Source organism: Notechis scutatus, chromosome Z (assembly GCF_049901735.1).
Source record: "Notechis scutatus isolate UNSWTSFEM ecotype Mainland chromosome Z, rNotScu1.2, whole genome shotgun sequence".
NCBI classification, from domain to species: domain Eukaryota; kingdom Metazoa; phylum Chordata; class Lepidosauria; order Squamata; family Elapidae; genus Notechis; species Notechis scutatus.
Window position 1 is genome coordinate 30782063 of NC_142025.1, and position 20378 is coordinate 30802440.

A 20378-nucleotide genomic window follows, 5' to 3' on the forward strand; every position below is an offset into this window, starting at 1 on the left:
CTAATCTGGATATATCTGATTTCACTTCATTTTTTAATTTTCCCATTTCTTCTTTAACTTCATTTATATTGGCTCTCATTTCGGGATGGTTCTTTATCATTATCTCTTGGAGCTCCAACATCAATTCCTGTAAGGTAAGTAGTGTAGTTTGCATACTGCCGTTAGAAGCAGGGTTCTGTTTCTCAATTGTTAGAATTCCTTCTATTGTTTTTTGAGTCAATGGTGAAGCTACTGTCGCTGGAGTTGTGAGACTGGTGTGGTCTTCTTTCTGGTCTTTACCATCGTGTGGTCATTTCTTTTAATATTTCTGTCTGTTTTCTTAAGATACTTTAAATATTGTCCGAAATCAGCATTAAACAACGTTGTTCTCTCTAAACATTAGTTTATGGTATAGTTATAGTTCTAATAATTATAGCTCCTAAAATTCTTAGCTTTCCTGCTTAAGATCTTTTTTTCCCCCTTAGTTAAAGAATTAGAGTATTTATCCAAATAATTACAATTACCCCAAATCCACCACAATCATCAACACTTATTCCCCACGTTGATGATTTTAAATATTCAACTTATCCAGATATATAAATATTATTACTATATAGATATATAAATGTATGAATGTATAAATATGCAGGTATATAAAAAGATATGTAAACTGTAAAAATTAATTTAGTTAAATATAAATCAATATATGTAAGAGTATAAATATAAGTATATCAATATATCAATATAAATATAGACCCTTAATATAGATACAATTAATTGAATAGAGATAAATTAGATGCAATTAATTTAAGCATTTAATTATTATGAATAATTAGGGTCTGTCCCTAATCCAATTTACTAAAATAATATTCTGTACTCTTAATTTCTATAAAATATTTTTCTAAAAATCACTCTATTAGCAAATTTATATAACTGTAAATACTTATTTCAATAATTCTTCAAAACCCTTATAGTCAAAGAGAGATGAGAAGGTGAGCAAAAAATAAACAAAGGGAAAAGTCAGTAATCCAATAGTTCAACAGATATTCCACTCCTCACAGAGGGTTTCCACCAGTTCAATTCTCTTATCTTACTGACAAATTGCTGAATAATGTCTATTCTCTTCAATGGATGCCTGTTGCCTCTGTTACTCCAGCTGTTCTCTTGTATCCGTCACTTCCTTAACACAGTTCAATAATTGTAGCCTAGTAACTGGCGTCTATCACGATCGTGTCTTTTAATCTTAAATTTTAAGCTTTTCCCGGATCTCCGCTCTTTTTCGTTTCTTGTTCATCTCAATCTCCTAACTCCTCTTTCGGGCAATCTACAGCTCCCCAGTCACTCTCTGATCTATCTCACCTCCACCTATTCACCGCTCTTCCGAAGCTCCGATCAGTCTCCTATTGTATCTTTCACTCTCCACAGCTTATGAACTTTCTTCCACGCTGTCTCTGTTTCCCGTGATTTTTCTCTGCACTGTCCCACTCTTTAATCTCTGCCACAGTCTGTCTTCCAATCTTGCTTTCTTCTTACAGCTGGGCTGTCAGGACTTCGGGGCCGCCATTCAAAGATGACAGCCTCTTGCTCACTGGGCTCGAAGGGCTCCTCTTCATCATGGGGGTGGTCACCCTCCACCACTCAGCTCCTCAGGTTTCCCCACACCATCACAATTCTCTCCAGGATTCATATACCCCTGCAGGGTCACTCCAGGAACAAGAAAAGGGTTTGAAGAACAGAGCCTGTTCTTCTTCTCCTCTCTGTGTCCCAACATCACCACCGGAAGTTGTAGACACCACTGCTGTACTTGTAGATAAATCACAGAATCTGAATACTTGGTACAGTAGCAATAAAAGTCTTTGTGTTTATAAGTACAAAAATCAGTACAGTTGCTGATAACAAAATAGACTAGTCCAAGAAAGCAAGGTAACAAGGGATAGACATCAAACAAAGAAAAGTGTTGGGAAGAAAAGCATTGACTATGAGGGAATTTTGCAGGGTCTTTCATATCCTCCCTGGAGCTTAGCACTGGCTCTCCTCAGGGCTGTGTGCTTAGTCCCTACCTGTACTTGTTGTACACATACCACTGCATATCTTCTGATTCATCTAACATGATAATAAAGTTTGCAGATGATACCACATACTTATTACCGGAGGAGATGAATTAGCATACAGGGAAGAAGTCAAGAAGTTATCCACATGGTGCTCAGAAAACAACTTGCATCTAAACACCAGCAAGACAAAGGAGGTGGTGTTACATTTCTGGAAACAGAGAGAGGAACCTGACCATTCTACATCAAGGGGGGACTGTGTGGAGAGGGTCTCTTTCAAATTTCTAAGGAGTCCATCTTAGCCAAGATCTCACCTGGAAAAATAACATGATCCAGGTGGTTTACCAGTCTACCATAGAAAGCGTCCTTACATATTGTGTTACAGTATGGCATGTTGGCTTGACAGCCATAGACAGAAAGGCATTACAGAGGGTGATGAGTACAGCACAAAAAATTATGGGCTGTCCCCTAACACCACTGGACGAAATCGCCAGGACCCACTGCCTCAGCAGAGCGAGGAAAATCCTCAGGGATGATTCACACCCTGGTGAGAACTTCTTTACTCCCCTATCATCGGGCAGGAGATATAGGAAGCATAGCCAGCCGAATGAATATGCTGAAAAATAGCTCTTATCCATGGGCTGTCAGACTTCTGAATGCAACATAACATCACAATTAGGCTTACTATGATAGACTTGCAGGGCCAATGCAACATGCTACATGTTCATACCAGTGTAATATAATATGTTACATACATATAGATATATGGGAACGTGTGTTAGTATTACTTATTTGGGATTAGGGATCTCTATTTCTTTCATTTATTGAGTTATTGAGATGTATTTTGTATTTTGGGGAGGGGCCTGCACCAAGAGAGGCTCATTCAATTTTATTGTACACATTTTGTGCATTGACAATAAAGGTTTGATTTGATTTGATTTGGAAAAGATAGCTGATTACTCCAAAGGCACAATATTCCTAATTGCAATATAATGGTTGATCAACTCCCATTATTAAACTTGAAGGCTTAAGAAAAGAGTAGTTTGGAGTTATGCTTGGATTTGTACCAAATATATACTTGTTTCCAAATATATGATGTCAAAGACAGCACATTCTGCTATACTGAAACCACACCTGTGAAATGCTCTACTGGACAAGGCATTTTGATTAAATCATAGCATATTTCATGTACTGTATATGTATAATGAAAATCCAAAGGCTTTGAATAATCACATCAAGGAATATTTATTGGGTTCTTACAGTAATAATTTTGAGACATTATTGGTATCAAATACTATTTTTTGTCCCTCTCATACCAACGTCCATATAGGCCAGCTGTTATTAAACCAGAAGATCCTCCCATTTTGTACATGACATAGGATTTCCCCACCCAGCCCAAATAGTCAGGAAAGTCTAGAGTGACCCCAGATCTTAGCAAGAGAGGAAAGATAAAAGTAGTACTGAAATTTCCTTGCAGCTGAAAATCTATCAATCCAGACGCCTCTGTGATTTCTTGCCCACAAGTAGAATAGTTAAGTCCACCACATTTCACTAATACACAGGCTTGAACATAGTATGTTCCATGCACTATATGCAAATCATCAAAAACTCCTAAAACATAAAGTTCATTTGTTTTTTCTAATTGCTTATAGATTAAATTACAACAAAGTGTATTGGAACAAACTTCTATATTTCCTTCTGCATTTAGTATAGGCATTAAGGTAAAATTATCATACATCATTATTCCATAAAATACAGGTAAAAATTCTTGGGATGTCTTTTCTTCTTTTTTGCAGTCAGTTTCTTGATTTTTAAGGCAAACCTGTTTCTCTGTATAAAAATCCAAAGAACTCTTTTGACCATTGTGGGACATTGCAATGTTTTTCATATTAGTTTCATGATCTGATGTAATAACTGGGATTTCTACAACTATAAGTTTCCCATTAATGCTTTCCATATCATAATAAGTGAAAGATTTTGATGGTGTATATATACCACTGCCTGTCATGCCCAAGTCAGGATGATGGATATTTGCTGCCAAAAGATTTATGTTAAAAGCAGTTACAAAAGCTTGTTGAAATTCTATCGCAGACAAAAGTGGAAGTTGATTCATCCATGCAGTAGGATATGCAACCTGGGTTATGTTGTATTTCTTTATAAGGGTTATAGCTGGCTCATAAAATAGAATATCAAAGCAAGTAAAGATTCCAAATCTGCCTGCGAAAGGTGTATCAAAAACTGTATAATCAATCTCTGGTGGAGTATTAAAGGCATACTCAAAGTATAGGTTTTGTTTTCTGTATCTGGCTATGAGTGTGCCATTGTTATTAAATACTACATTGGTATTAAACTGATATCTTCCATCTGGTGGACAGTGTGGATCACTTTGCATGCAGGGCTCTTTAGTTCCCAGATTTACAACTAAAAACATTTGATTTTTCAATGCCATACAGCTGAGTTGATGGAGAACCTATAAAATCAAAAAGGATTTTTAAATATTAAATTGGAATGCTATCTTATATAAAAAAGAAAAACACTAAGCTACAATATTGTGTTAACTGACTATTGAATTAGGTACAATTTTAGCTTTTAAATGATTTTTATTTGGAAAAGTGCCAAGAAAATAGAGGAAAGAAATTAATTAAAGAAATTACCTCAGTGTCATTGAATAAGTAAAATTCTTTGCATGGATTCCATGTCAGAGAGTCCAGGTTTGGAATGAAATCTAGGTAAGGATAAATGGATGCCCTTGTGAAGTTGAAACCCTGAATTCCATCTTCAGGAAAGATAATTATTTGGGCTCCCTAATAGTAATAAAAAATATTTATCAGCCAAAGATTAATGGTGAAACAAAATGACTTCTTTATTGAATAGCTATGGTTTAAGGCATATCGTTGCTTTCATTAAAATAATTTCATAATTATGGACAAATTAATAGATTGTATTTGTGTTTTATGGAAATTAAATGGAAATTATGACTTAAAACACACTAATTTTGGAAATGAACAAATTTATTTTATGCAAATACAGATTGCAACCATTTCTTCCTCAAGCACTTTATAGGATACATATAACAAACTCTTACAGTAAAGTATAAGGCATCTTATTTAACTATCACATTTTTAATTAATCTAAAAAAAGGGGTGTTTAAAATTCTGGGAACTCATAATAGAAGCCAAGATGACAGTCTCTTACAGCCAAATATCTGAAGTCTACATTTTAATGATTTAATGACTATAATACTACTATATTGCTACATAATACTACTGCATTATGATATATAATTGAAGCTAATCCATTCACTTTTATTTACATCTGTGCCAATTTAGGGTGTTGCAATAAACTATTTGCAACTGACTTTCAATAGTAGTCAAATTTTATATTAAAAATAGCAAAGACTAATATTCTACCTCTTTTGCTGCATTAATTACTTGTTCTTCATAAATGTCTAGATTCCTCTTCATTAATTGTAATGCAGTTTGTCGATTAATTATGGCTGTTGGATTGGGATTCAAGATGGCATGATGTTCATATACAGCAGCAACATAATATTTTCCTCTTTGAATATCTATGGAAAGAGCTTGATGACTAAGACCAAAAAAGATGATACTTGCCATGAACCTAAAATGAAAACAGATGAATATGACCATGATCAATAACATTCTAAATCAATAATGTTGAACCTGTGGTGTCAAACATTCAGAAATCACCTATTCTGCTGGAGTGTCAACCTCTCTCCTCCCAGGTCAAAAGAAAAACAATACATAACAAAGAGTGACTTTGGATAATGAGATGGGTTGTGTCTAAAAAAATTAATGTATTTTTTTAAATTAATCTTTGTCTCTCAGAAAAAATAATGCCTATCCAAAGCAGCTCCAGATCACATGAAGCTTGGAAACTTCAGAAAATGCTGTTGCGTGGCCTCGCAACCTCCCAAAATAACAGAACAAGATGCCCCTTTCTTCTGGATGCTCCAGAGAGTTTGGGGCACATGTGACAACATACCTTATTTTTGTGTGGGCTTTGGAGGCTCCAAAAATTCACATAATTCACATAACATTTTTGGAGGCTACAGAGGCCACACAAAAATATGATATGCTCTTGCATGGCTTCCATACCCTCTTTAAGTCATATGAGTGGGCCTGCTCTTGCACAGTATTTGGAGACTTTGAAAATTGTACAAGAACCTCCTGAACTTTTTGGATGTTGCAGAAACTACATGATATCAGGGCCCATTTGTATGGCTTCCAGAAGGTCGGAAGGCTGCACAAAAATATACCACATTCTCATTGGCCTTTAGGTGTGCCACAAAAAAAAAAAAAAAGACATGGTATGTCAATTGTGACATATGTGTCGTAGATTGCCATCAATGTCCTTATTTCTGTAATCTTTCTCCACTTCCATAAATCTGGGGATTTCATGTCAATTAAATTATGTGCATTAAAATGTAGCTAGTTATTAACCTTTAATTTTTTAAAAAAATTAACCTTGAGAAATCATTAATGATTAGAACGCCAAAGATAACCTAAAGTTGCAACCAACAACATACAAAAACACCACCACCAAATGAAATTTCAGCATGGAAATTTATTTGTCCATTTTATAATGGACAGATCAATTCAATATTTAAAACAGTTTTATTAATACATAAGTTGTATAATAACATAATAATAAGGGGACAAAAAAGCAGAATGGTTGTTTTGGGCAAAAAATATATGTCACTTAATATACATTTTCAACCTTATAATCTCCAGAAGGATTGGGATTACAGCACCCAGAATTTCAAGACAATGTGAGCTGAGAAACTTGATAGTTATACGTCCAACACATCAGGAAGGTATTAGATCGGGAAATGTTACTGTAACAAATGTGATTATTAGCATAAGCTATTTTTAAGCAAATTCTGGCTACACTTTCTGGAAACAGATGGCCTCCTGTAAGAATGTCCCCTTCCGGTAATTGATTTACTTGTTCTAAGAGAACAATTCAGCTGCTGTTTTAGGGAACACATAGAAGAGTCTGTATAGCATAAAAACAAGAAATGTTCCTTTGTGCAGAACCTGTTAAAATACAGATGCAGTTAGTGTGTCTAAAATGTAATATACGACTATACAGAAGAGTGATATATGATGTTATTCTACCCAGGAAAAGGACATGCTTTTAATGACTTGTTGCAATGCTAAGAAAGAAATATATACTACTTTTATATATGATGTTTATTCAAATAAAAATAAAAATAATGTTTTTATTAAAAGTTAAATGAATACAATATACTAATAAAAAGTAAAGAAGAAAAAACAAAAAGAAATTTAAAAACAAGGTGTAATAAAGGGGGAAAAGTTAAAAAATATAAAAGAAAGAAAGAAAGAAAGAAAGAAAGAAAGAAAGAAAGAAAGAAAGAAAGAAAGAAAGAAAGAAAGAAAGATATATCGTACTTAGGACGTCATTTGGGCAAAATCTTTTATCAGCATAGAGTTGCCGAACAGAAAGTATGGCAGTACATTATTACTAATAGCTATCCATACTTATATAATGCATGTCATGAAGATCTCCAGCATCAAGGACTTCTGTAAGAAAATAAAGGTGAACTCTGTTAAAAAAAACAAAAAAAACTCCCAGGATTCTAGCCAAAAGTCTGCTGACATTGGCTTTATTTGTTAGGCCACACAATGGAAGAAAAACTGTGTTTATACTGTTGAAAAAAACCTGTATAGTTGGAAAAAAAATAATTTCTTAGCACAGATGGTTGTGATTTGTAATGAAATTTATAAAACAAGTTGTTTTAATTATTGTAGATTTAGCAACACTTAGCTAAGTTTTTAAAAAAAGAAAATTGTTTTTAAAATTGTTTGACGAAATGGAAATCTAACCCCACAGTTGGAAGAAATATCCATATGGTTCAGTGGGGAGTGGGTAGAAAGACACTGAAAACATGGGGGCTGTTTGGAAATATGGTTTATTGATGGACAGGACCACATGAGTTTTAGATCCTGGGCACCTGACCATGTGGAATGGAGAGTGAGTGTTATTTATACCCACTCTTGGGCCTTGCCCTTGAGCTTCCTGTTCCTGTGGCAAGAGCATGTATTCTATTGGCTGTAGTCAGATCCCCATGTGGATGGCTGGTCACGTGACAAGAGGATGTGACAGATACAGAGGATGTACCAGACAACTTTCTGATTGGCCAGCTTGTGCCAACCCACTTCTGTCCATTATTTACCAATCTGTTGGGAAGAGGAGGAGGAGGTCCAAGTTCTTTAGTTCAGGCATCTGTGAAAGAAGTCAAAAGCAGCGCTTGTCTAATGCAAGTGTGCTTGAAATATGTAGCAGTAAAGAAGGTGTATATCCTGATGAAAACAGGTTTCATTTAGTTTAGCTTACTTTATTGTCATTGCACCACGTACAACGAAATCAAACACCATCTTCAGTGCACATCATGACCGTGACCATGAAAATAAACACAAGCACACATCCTTCACCCTCCACACATTGAACCGAAAACCCTGACATGGCACCAATACTGCACTATACAGCAGAATTCAAAAGAGCTACTGCCCTGGGATAGAAGCTGTTTTTCAGCCTATTTGTCCTTGTTTTTAATATTCTGTACTGTCTCCCAGATGGTAATAGTTCAAAAAAAAGTTTTAAGTTTGGCACGCAAGGAATGAGATGCACAGGCTAGAGTAAGGTTAACAGGCTTTATTTGCCACAAAGTAACCCAGCTGTGCGTGCCACAAGCTAACTCAGCAGCCAGCTGACAGAGAACAGCTGAGCCTGTCTGACAGTTCCCTTTTATAGTGAGCTGTCAAACGGCTCAGCCAATCAGTGATGGCTCTGGCTCCTGCTTTAGCAGCAGACCGGAGTGAAGACTGTTACTGGATGTAACACTCCTTCCCCCTGGCATTGCACATGCATAGTGCTCCAGGTAGGTGGGGTGATGCCTCATTCTCTCGGATCTCCTCAGTCTGGCTGGAGTCACCAATGGAGGAGGATCGGCTACAGTGCTGGAGTTCTCCACCGGGGGCGGTGTCAGCTCTCTCCCCTCGGCGGCCTCAGCAGGTGGTGGGATGGCTTTGACGGGCAGTGGGAAGGCCTCGGTCATGGCCTCAGCAGTGCGTCTGGCTCAGGTAAGTCCCTCACGAGAGACTGCTGCTCGGGTGTCAGCCTGTGGTATTTGGTTGGGTCTTCGTTCTCTTCGACCTCCACGGCCTCAGCGTCATCTCGGGATGGACCTGCGGGAGTACTCCAACAGCTCCTCAGTTGGTCCACGTGTTGGCGCCATAATCTCCCATCGGCCATCTGTACCCTATAGGACTTGGGGCCAGTTATTTTCTCTACCTACCCGGGCAACCATAGGGGGTTCCCTGCATAGTTGCGGGTGTAAATTGGGTCCCTTAGCCTGAATTCCTGTACTTTGCTATTGGAATCCAGGGGTGTGCTAGAGGCATAGGCTGGGTGGAGCTGGTCCAGGGTCGTTCTCAACTTCCTGCTCATCAGTAGTTCAGCTGGGGATAGGTTGGTCTGGGCATTAGGGGTGGTGTGCCACGTTAGGTGGTATAGGGCAATCTTAGAAGGCCAGTCTCCCCCAGTCATCTTCCCCAGGGCTTCCTTGGCTGATCTCACAGCTCTCTCAGCCATCCCATTTGTTGCAGGGTGAAAAGGGGAAATTAGGGCGTGCCTGATGCCCCTTTGGGCCAGGAAGAGTTCGAAAGGAGAGTAGGTAAACTGTGCCCCATTGTCTGATACCAGGGTATCAGGGTAACCATGGGTCCCAAAAAGAGCATCAAGAATGCCAGACACTCCCCTCAGTGGTGGTGGATTTAAGGAGAGCCAGCTCAATCCATTTTGAATAAGGGTCCACCATCACTAGAAAGGTTTTCTCCTGAAACGGGCTTGCTATGTCAATATGGACCCTGGACCAGGAAGTCTTTGTGTCCTCCCATTCGCTAGTGGCAGCAGCTGGGGGTGCAGGCCTAGATAACTGACATGCCTGACACCCCTGCATCTTCCTTGTGACTGCCTCATCGAGACCTAGCCACCATATGTAACTTCTTGCTAGAGCCTTCATCCTTGTGATGCCAGGGTGCCCTTCATGTAATACAGACATAATATGGGGCCTCAGTTCTCAAAGGATGACCACCCTATTTCCCCACAGCAAGCAGCCTTTGAGTACACTCAATTCCATTGGAGTGCTTTGAAAGGACGGAGATCCACTGGAACAGGGCCACCCCTCCTAACCCTGTCTAAAATTTTATTCAATTGTGGGTCTTTGGAGGTAAAATGGGAAATGTCATTTGCATTTAAAGGTAATTGCAGATCTTCAATGAGAAAGGTGGTTGTCGTAGGTGCAGGGTCATCAACAAAAAGGGCACCTGCTTAAAGCATCAGCATGGGCTACTTGCTTTCCGGGTCTGTAAAGCAATTTGTAGTTATAAGCAGACAAAAAAAATAGTCCATCTTGTCATTCTTGATGACATAATTTGAGGGGTGGGTTTGTCACCAGCCAGTATGCTAGGAGAAGCTGGTGATCAGTAATGAGTTCGAAATGGTGGCCTATAAGTACTCGTGAAATTGCTTGACTGAGGCTATAGCAGAAAGGGCCTCTTTATCAATTTGTGCATAATTGTGTTCTGTTTTTGAAAGCATTCTGGAAAAATAAGCAATAGGGGCTTCTTGGCCATTAGGCAGTCTGTGGCCTAAAATTGCCCCAATGCCAAAAGGAGAGGCATCACAATAAAGCACCAAAGGAAGGGCATAGTTAAATTGCATTAATACGCTTTCTGAAGTGAGTAGGGCTTTAACAGCATTGAAAGAGGCATGTTTCTTTCCACCACCAGCTACCACATAGTAGAAGGATAAGGTTCATAATAGTGACCTGTTTTCCCTTCAGTGACTCTTTGAGGTATTTGCTTATTGACATGAAGATAAAATGAAACCAAAACTGCAGCTGTAGAAACCTGAATTAGAAAGACTTTCAACAGATGCAGGCATCCCAGGCCCCGAATGTCCGTAGCAGGCCAGTGGCTCATTTTATTAGCAGATTTTCCCATCCTTTCTCTGGCTGACATGCTGAAATCTCCCCAAAGGCCCTTCCTGTACAAACAACCCCCCATGCGCTCATTCTGCCCCGCGTTACTGAGACAGGGAGCAGCCGTCGCTCGGGGCCCAATCCCTTCAAGGAGCAGCCACAGGCGGGAACCGGAGCTCTGCTTTCCCCCCAAAGGCTGGCAATCTTTGAGTCTGGCCTCGAGGCCGCCGCCTCGCACCGTGCTGCCTCTGCTCATGTGTTGCTGCAGGTTTCCCCATGGAGAGGGCTGGCTCACCCCATATGGAGGCCAAGAGCACAATGCTGGTTTGCGCTCACTCTGTCCCACCTCACTGAGACAGGGAGCTGCTGTGGAGCTCTGCTTTCCCCCAAAGGCCGGTAAGCTTCGAGTCCGGCCTCAGGGCTGCCGTTTCGCACCAGGCTGCCTCTGCCCACATGTTGCTGCAGTTTCCCCCATGGAGAGGACTGGCTCGCCCCATTCAGAGGCTAAGAGTGCAGCACCGGTTTGCGGGCACTTCTCCCAGAGTGAGGGCTTGGCTCAGCACCACTCCTAAAGCCAGCAGCGGGTCCGTAGGACAGGGAGTGGGTGCCATGGCGAACGGAGCAGCTCAGCATGGAGAAAAGTTGTGCATCTCCCCATATTGCTTTCTCCTTGAACAGCCTCGTCCCCTCCTCCTCATTTGTGAAGTGCGCTAAGTTTAAAGGTGCTCCTTGCGGAGAGAGAAATATGGGGAGACGTGCGACTTTTCTCTGTACCAAGAGGGCTGCTCTCTTTCTCTCTCGCCTCCACTCTTGGCACAGAAAAAAGTCAGTGGGAGCAGAAATTGAGGTGGTCGGTCACCCATCCTGGGGCTCATGCTCACCATACCTGCAGTGGGTGGGAGATGCAGCAGCAGCGAGGTGGCAATAGCGATTCCGGCAGCATCGGGGCTTCTGGGACCAGTCCATGTCAGTCCCCCCCACAATTCAGGCCACACACGTGGTGCATCAGGGCTTCCAGGCTCTGCTCCCCACAGCTGCCATCAGCTGTCCCAGACTCAATCAAGGGACACCTTGCTGACACGAGCCTCTCTACGTGTTCTTTCCTGCTGCTGTTTTTGGGAGAGCAAAAGTTTCCTAAAACAGCGGAAAGCTTCCGAATTCCACCCCCCATCGGAAATGGTTCCTGGGCAAGCAGAGAAAAGCAAGATTCAACCTGACTTGCTTCTCTGCTTGCCCAGGATCAGTTTCTAATGGGAGGGGGCCTGCAAGCTTTCAGCTGTACTGGGAAACTCTTGTCTCCTATCAACACAGGAAGGAACACATGGAGGCTCAAGCCAGGTTAGCGGCTGCTTCTATTCTATCACCTGCTGCTGTTTTTGGGAAAGCAAGAGTTTCCCAAAACAGAGGAAAGCTTCTGAACTCCCCTCCCCATTGGAAATGGCTCCCAGGCAAGCAGAGAGTAGCAGGATTCAACCTGGTTTGCTTCTCTGCTTGCCCGGGAGCTCATTTCTAATGGGAGGGAGACAAGCTTTCTGCTGTGCAGCAGCAGGCGAGAAAAGCAGCCGCTGACCTGGCTGGATCCTATACTAGTCTCTCCAGGTGTTCCTCAGCAGAAGGCAAGTGGGGGGAAGGCAACCAGCAGCAGCAGCAAAAGGCAAGTGGGGGGGAAAGTGACCAGCGGCGGCAAAAGGCAAGGGGAGGGGGAAGGCGACCAATGGCAGCAGCAAAAGGCAAGGGGGGTGGGAAGACGACTGGGGCTTGCAGAGCCTCACTCACCCAGGGAAGATCAGTAAAGGCAGGGGCGCAGCGGAAGGCAGGCAGAAATGGCTGGCACGCAAGAACAAGCTGCAGGCAGCAGTGTCGCACATGTATGCAATGTTGCACATGCATGTTAAGGACTGATGTGCAGGCAGCAGAGAAGTGGATGGAGAGGGGCAGGGCCAGCCAGAGGCCCAATTTACCGGTTCTCCAAACTACCAGGAATGGTAACAATCGGTTCTATAGAACTGGACCGAACTGGTAGAATCCCACCCCTGTTCCCAGGATGAGATGGATGTTTGAGTATGTTTTGAACTTTCTTAAGGCAGCAGGAGCTATAAAGCTCTTCCAAAGAGGGGAGAGGGCAACCAATGATCTTCTGGGCTATGACATTAACCATCTGAAGTGCTTTCCCATCTGCCAGTGTGCAATTGGCAAACCATACAAGGTGCAGTAAGTTAAGATACACTCTATGGTCAGTGGTAGAAGGTCACCAGCAGTTTTTCATTCAGTTGTTTTCTGAGAAGTCTCAGGTAGTATAATCTCTGCTGGGCCCTTTTGACCAGTGCTGCAATGTGAGCACCCCAGGTCAGGTCCTCTTTTATGGTAACACCCAGAAACTTAAAACTGGCCACTTGCTCCACTCAGTCTCCATTGATAAGCAATGGCTGGATGTCTGATCTGCTCCTTTTATAATACACTATAAGCTCCTTGGTCTTATTGGTGTTGAGGACCAAGTTATTGTCTCCACACCACGAAAGCAACCAGTCCACCTCATCTCAATAGGCAGACTCATCCCCCCTGGAGATGAGTCCCACCACTGTTGTATCATCTGCAAATTTAGCAATCAGTATTACAAGCGTGAGTGGGAATTCAGTCATGCACATAAAGAGTATAGAGTAAGGGACTCAACACGCAACCTTGTGGTGTACCAATGTTAAGAATAAGAACTGAAGAGGTAGGATTACCTAATCTGACCTCTATGAGTGGCCAGACAGGAAATCCATAATCCAAAGGCAGATTGAATAAGAAAGGCTAAGGTCCAGAAGTTTAGACACTAGTCTATGTGGAAGAATTATGTTAAATGCAGAACTAAAATCTACAAAAAGCATCCTCACATAGCCCCCCCCCCGCTATTCTAGATGAGTCAGAGCAATGTGAAGAGTGATAGCGCTAGCATTCTCCGTAGATCTATTTCTTCTGTATGCAAATTGGTGTTTATCAAATGTATGTGGAAAACCAGAAATGATATACCGGCAGACCAATTTCTCAAAGCACTTCATGATGATAGGAGTGAGTACCGCTGGTCTGTAATCGTTGAGGTTATTGATAGCGAACTTCTTTGGCAGGGGAACAATGGTGGAAGCCTTCAAACAAGATGGAATAGTGGACTGGGATAAAGACCCATTGAAGATTCTGGTAAAGACTCCAGCCAGAGATACTGTCAGGACTGGCAGTCTTTCTAGGATCCATAGCCCTCAGAATGCTCCTCACCTCCTGTTCCTCCACAATGAAGTGGGGGCTACATTTGGCTGGTGGTTGTTTTTTAGCTGTCTCTGATGCCTCCACTTCAAAGCGAGCAAAGAAATGATTCAGTTCCTCTGCCAATGAAGCATTCCTTTCAGCAGGGATGATATTGGTCAGTTGATGGTTGGTAATTTGTTGAATCCCTTGCCACACTTGCCTCATGTTAATGCTATAAACATTTTCCTCAATCTTCCTCTTATAATCAGTCTTGGCCTTCTGAATACCTTTCTTCAGATTAGCTCTGGCAACACTGTATCTTGCCCTATCACCGGACCTAAAGGCCTTGGTCCTGTCATGCAAGAGGTGCTGGACTTCCTTGGTCATCTAGGGTTTCTGATTGAGATGGATCCTAATATGTTTATTTACAGTGATAGTATCTGTGCAGTGTTTGAACAGTTTGAACAGCACAAAACAGTTGCAGTGTGCTCCTCCAGGTCAGGGTGGTAAAGGATATCCCAATTTGTGTTCTCCAAACAATCCTGAAGTTGTTGGGAAGCATCTTCTGGCCAAGATTTAACTGTCTTCATTATAGGCAGAGCCCATCTCCTAAGAGATATGTACGCTGGTGCTAAAAGCAGCGACATATGGTCTGATTGTCCCAAATGTAGTAATTGTATAACCTTATAGCTATGTTTGATGTTGGTATATATTTTGTCCAATATGTTTGTTCCTCTAGTAGCACACTTAACATACTGATAGAATTTAGAGAGCACTGCTTTTAAATCAGCTTGATTAAAGTCCCCTGCTATGATACGCACAGCATCAGGATACTTAATCTGCTGATTACTAACAAAGTTATACAAGAATCCCAAAGCTATGGTAGTATTGGCATCAGGTGGGATATAGACTGCAGTAATCAAAACCACGCTGAATTCTGGACTTCCGGTTTGTTCCTCATTGGTGTCGGTGGGGAATCCGTAATCGTGCGCAGTTTCGCCCAAGCTCACTGCTGGAGGGTCCCAGTCAGAACTGGAGCCACCCTGGTGGGGTGGTGAAGAAGGGGGAAATTGCCTGGAGGGTTGAGGGGAGCCGCAACTCCCCTCCCTGACAGGAAAATCCCTCCCAAAGGCAAGCTGCAGCGGTGGTCTTAAAATGGCCACCACGAAGACGAAGAACATTCCGGGAAACAAAGTTTTGTGGGGGAGAGAGAAGTAGCGAGCAGAGTGTGAACCAGGCAAAGGACATTGATTTTGAGGTACCCCGGTATCAAATTAAAGAGCTATTTTGGAGGAAAGTGTGTGGAAGCGGGGACCAGAGAACGTGAGAAAGAAAATGGGTCTTTAAATTTGGATTTGACTATTCTATTGGACTAATCTGGAGGAGAAATTAAAAGGAAAATACATTAACACAACAAAAGTTTAAAAATTAAATTGGGCAGATATTGACCTGTAGACACTTAAAGGGCATAACTAAATGCTGGAATTGAGTGTGTTGAAAAGAATAGCTAATGATTGGAATTAGCAAACTTAATAAAAATATTATATTCAACAAAGAAACTTTTAAAAAAAACCTCAAGAGCACTATCTGATGGTACAGGAAAATTTTAGTATGTTTTAAAATGAGTGTCTGGTCTTTTTGAGTCTTTGGATTTTAGAACTTGAAAGAAAATAAAAGGAACTTTACTATTGCCAGTAATTTAGAAACAGTTGAGAGGCTAATTAGAGGATTTGGAATAAAGACTCAAGATTATGAATTGTTGAAAATAATCTCAAAAGATATTGGCTGAAACAAAATACTGGACTCTGAGATTGAATATATATACGAAAGAAGAGGATTTCAGCTATCAAGGAAGAGGAAAGAAAAAGAAAAAAGGAGAAGATACAATGGAGGAGCTACTTGTTGACGTGTTGATTCACAAGATGTAAGATTGGATATGCAAGATACAAGGGATATGATAAAAATCAAACTTGAAATGTGTAATTATGTATTAGAGAAATTAGAAATGGTGACTCAGCATACACAAGAACATAATAAACCAGAGGGGGAGGAGTTTTATAAAGAAGAAGCCAACTTGGACAAAATGAACAACAATTATTTAAGCAGGGGGGAAAAGGAATTAGAATTAAAAAATTGTGGTTTGATGGGACGGTAAAAGGGAGAACGGTTAGGAAAATGGCTGAAGAGAAGGAAAAAGCAGAAAAAGGAACTGCAAAGGAAAAATCAAAAGGGGGAGAGAGAAAAGTTTAATAACTGGAATGAGAAAAGGAGGGGAATAAGAATGGGGTAAAAGGGAATTAAGAGAAAGGACCAGAAAATAAAGAGAAACAAGAAACAAACAAGGATGAAAAGAAGGTACACTGTTCAAAGAGTGAGAGATAATGGGTGGGAAAAAAAGGGATAAGGAAGGGGATTCCGCAAGGCAATGTGTTGGGATGTATAAAATATATATTGAAAATAGCATTTTGTAATGTATAGATTATTTATAGAGAAAATATAATGCAGAATCTGAGAAAAATATATATATTTGTGTTTTTACACTAGATAGGGAGATTGATATTAAGGAAGAATGAAGGTGGTTAGCTCGAATTATTAACTAGAAGGGACAATTATATTTATAGATAAGGATTGATAAAATGACAAATGTGACAGAAAAAATAATATGAGAAATGACAATAGAAAGGAGATGAGAATTTTAGATAACATTGAAAAATAAGATAAGATAATATTGTAAAATAAGATAAGAGAACATAAATTGGGATTGGATAAGATAAGCTTAATATTTAATAATGATAAGGATGATGTAATATGAAATTAAACAAATAAAATGAATAGGTAATTATGGTCATGTTTGTATTGAGATGTGAAACCTGGAACCCTACTGCTTGCCAAATGAGAATTTTTTATTTAAAAAAATAAAATGAAAACAGGAAGAAAATTGAATAATGGAATTACTAGGTATGTTTAACTGATATGGTGGTAGGCAATGGAGAGAATAAGGTTGAAAATAAATATTGAAGAAATATGAATTAATATGAATATATGCAATGAGTGATGCCACACTGTTAATGTATAGTTGTTATATGTAGAGTTGAAATAAAAAAAATTGGGGAAAAAACCACGCTGAATTCCTGTGGAAGATATATGGTTCTACATTTAAGAGTAATATACTCCAAATCCATGGAGCAGTGGCTGTCTACAGTCTTTGTACTGATACACCAACTTTTGGTCACATAAAGGCTTAAACCCCTTTGATCTTGCCAGAATCTCTACTCCTGTCCTGCCAGTGAGCTAAGTAGTCTTCCAGCTCAACAGCTTCATCTGGAATGAGTGAATGAAGCCAAGTTTCTGTGATCAGCAAAACACAGCAGTTCTTGATAAATTTAGTCTTTGCAATCTGTAACTTTAATTCATCCATTTTGTTAGTCAGAGATCTTGCATTGGTAAGAAATATACTTGGAATTGAAGGCTTCTGTGGAAACTTACTGAGCTTAAAGCACGGCATCCTCTCTTCCTCTTCCTGTTCCTCTTTCTCCGCCTCTTCCTCCTTCCTACAGGGATAGTGATCCATGGCTCCCCCAGGGTCCTAGCTGCTTCCTTCGGTATGTTATGAGAATGTATAAAATCATCCGTGATAGCCTTTTCACTTATCAGTCCAATTTGTAACAAGGCTTGCCAACTATAGATGCTCCTTGCCCCACAGGATTCAATCAAGGAAAGGATCCAAAACACACACAGAATCATACACACTATACACTGAAAGAAGGAGCGGCCAGCCACAGCATCCATGTGCGCAGCTATCTTGAAAACCGTGACTTTCTTAAGTAATACAGCACTGAACCAAATCTATTAATGACTTATTTTTCTGACTTTGCACAATCCTAGATGATAAATTAACTCAACCCATTGGCTGCTAAAATGGTGGTGCCAGTCAGTGTGGTGTATGAGAACAGCCTAAATTTGTAAATTTAGTAAATTAATTCATAAACTATCCTGAAGTGCTGAACTTGAAGAATATTTTAAGAAACAGTTGAATGTAAAATTAGGGGTTAAAATCTGGATAACAGGTATTGCATACTCTCCTTGTATCATAACTAACAAATTCTGAATAATAGATATTCTCCCAAAACACATATTTCTTTCAGAGGAACAGATACTTGATTTATTATTTCATTTTTAAGGACATCCATCTCCATAGCAACTTTGTACAGTTTACGTATTTTTTTAAAAGACAAAATATATCAAGAAAAAAAGACAAATTTACAAGACCTGAAGAACAAGCAGGTTTTAGCATTTTACAGAGTCAAAAGGGCGGAAGCCAATACAGATTGGGGGAGGTTTGATCCATATGGTGAGCTTAAGAGTTTATTAGAAATTAGCTATCTCACACTTCTGTTCCAGAGATTTATAATCCCCAGTCAGAATACTTGTGAGGTATCTAAAGCCAACAAAAACAAATAAAACAAACAGAAGGAAAATAATTGCCAGAGAAAAATCCTGGGGTTGTAAGTTATCAATAATTAGTTAACTTGAACAATAAATGTAACAATTTCCATAACATTTTGTATCTTATTAACCTGAAAATCAGAAGGCTAGATTATCCCTTTGTTTTTTTTAAATGCTAAGCTACAATATATGTAGATGGATCTGTTCCTAATAAAAGAAGAATGGGAATTCTAGAGAACTTCAATAAAAATTAAGTATGTGGATTTAAATCTGAATTAAACCTATGGTGTTATATCAGTAACAGCTTTGTATTGTAAAAAACCTTCCTGTGGATTGACAAAGGGATAGTAGCCTTCCAATCTTCAGGTTAATGTTATTCTGAATTTGTTATATATGATACAAAGAGAGTATGCAATACCTGTTATCCAGATTTTAACCCCTAATTTTACATTCACCTGTTTCTTGAAATATTCTTCAAGTTCAGCACTTCAGGATAGTTTATGAATTTACAAAATTTACAAATTTGGACTGTTCTCATACACCACACTGACTGGCACCACATTTTAGCAGCCAATGGGTTGAGTCAATTTATCATATAGGATTGTGCAGTCAGAAAAATTAATAGTTTTGGTTCATTGGTACCTAAGAAAGTCACGAAAACTGTTTTCATCGGGATATACACCTTCTTTATTGCCACATATTTCAAGCACACTGAATTACACAATCGCTGTTATTGACTTCTTTCATAGATCCCTAAACTAAAGAACCTTGGACAATTTCCCCCTCCTCCTCTTCCCAACAGATTGGTAAATAATGGAGGGAAGCGGGTTGGCATAAGCCGGCCAATCAGAAAGTTTTGTCTGGCACGTCCCTTGTATCTGACACGTCCTCTTGTCACGTGACCAGCCGTCAAATTCAGAGGGAGCTGCTTGAAATTCCTTGGGCTGCGCAGTTTCACAAGAATCCGTATAAAACCACGCCCACAAGTTTTTCAATTGCTACACTAAGTTTTTCCCATTGGTCGAGAGAAACGTACCTCAGCATAAATGGCGGCATTATCGTCTTTGTCTCCATTGTCCGGAAGATGGCTTCGGGAAATTTGGCAGGGGTGGAAGAAGATGAAGTTGTCAGCGGGGCTCAGCTCATCGCGGAGTCCCTAAAGACACAAGTAAGAGCGCTGGGTGATTCCGGAGTCTGGGAAAGACTATTTCGAAGTGCCAAGGAATGCCGAGCTGTGAAATAAATTATAAGAGGCGGGCAAAGCGATCGGAAGATCGCTGGTCCCCTGCTAGACTCCTCCCCTGCACGGGCAAAACTTCGGGGTCGTGAAATTTAAAAAGAGATTGCCTCTGACGCGTTTTGTTTACGGTTTGTTGAATAAGCCACAATCGAGTATATTTGCACACTATACAGGATCAATCCTGAGAAAGCATGATAGCTTTTTTGTGTGAATCCGGACATAATGCTGTTAATCTTAATGAAGTGACACGAAATAGACATACAAGATTCGCTTTAAAACATCCATATAAATTTTTGTGATACATCTGCCAAGGCAGGAATCATATATTTGATGATTATATGAATTTGCAAGAAAACTACATGGTATTCACCTGAACCTATTCTAAAAAGCTCTAAATGTTTATTATTTTCAGTGT

At 40.0% G+C, this 20378-nt stretch overlaps 2 protein-coding genes across 2 annotated transcripts in view; one reads left to right on the forward strand and one right to left on the reverse strand.

Annotated features, from left to right (window-relative positions):
- Positions 1–3260: 3260 nt before the first annotated feature.
- Positions 3261–19898, reverse strand: BTD (biotinidase). Its single transcript, XM_026673584.2, has 4 exons — positions 19760–19898; positions 5438–5648; positions 4682–4831; positions 3261–4497 (listed from the first exon to the last, which is right to left on the reverse strand). The coding sequence occupies exons 1-4, from the start codon at positions 19795–19797 to the stop codon at positions 3322–3324; spliced, it is 1575 nt and encodes a 524-aa protein (XP_026529369.1). The 5' UTR covers positions 19798–19898; the 3' UTR covers positions 3261–3321.
- The window catches only part of HACL1 (2-hydroxyacyl-CoA lyase 1), a 28293-nt gene continuing 27657 nt past the window's right edge, over positions 19743–20378 (forward strand). Inside the window, exon 1 of the mRNA XM_026673580.2 lies at positions 19743–19891. Within this exon, the coding sequence (XP_026529365.1) occupies positions 19808–19891 (84 nt within the window). The 5' untranslated portion in view covers positions 19743–19807. The remainder of the gene's footprint in view (positions 19892–20378) is intronic.

Bases quoted from the DNA above. Each gene is read 5' to 3' on its own strand.
- BTD (XM_026673584.2), bottom strand. From the start codon at position 19,797: ATGGAGACAAAGACGATAATGCCGCCATTTATGCTGAG. The intron at 5,649-19,759 runs GTACGTTTCTCT...TTTTCATTTTAG, and splicing joins ATGCCGCCATTTATGCTGAG to GTTCATGGCAAGTATCATCT. The intron at 4,498-4,681 runs GTAATTTCTTTA...TTGATTTTATAG, and splicing joins ACTTATTCAATGACACTGAG to GTTCTCCATCAACTCAGCTG.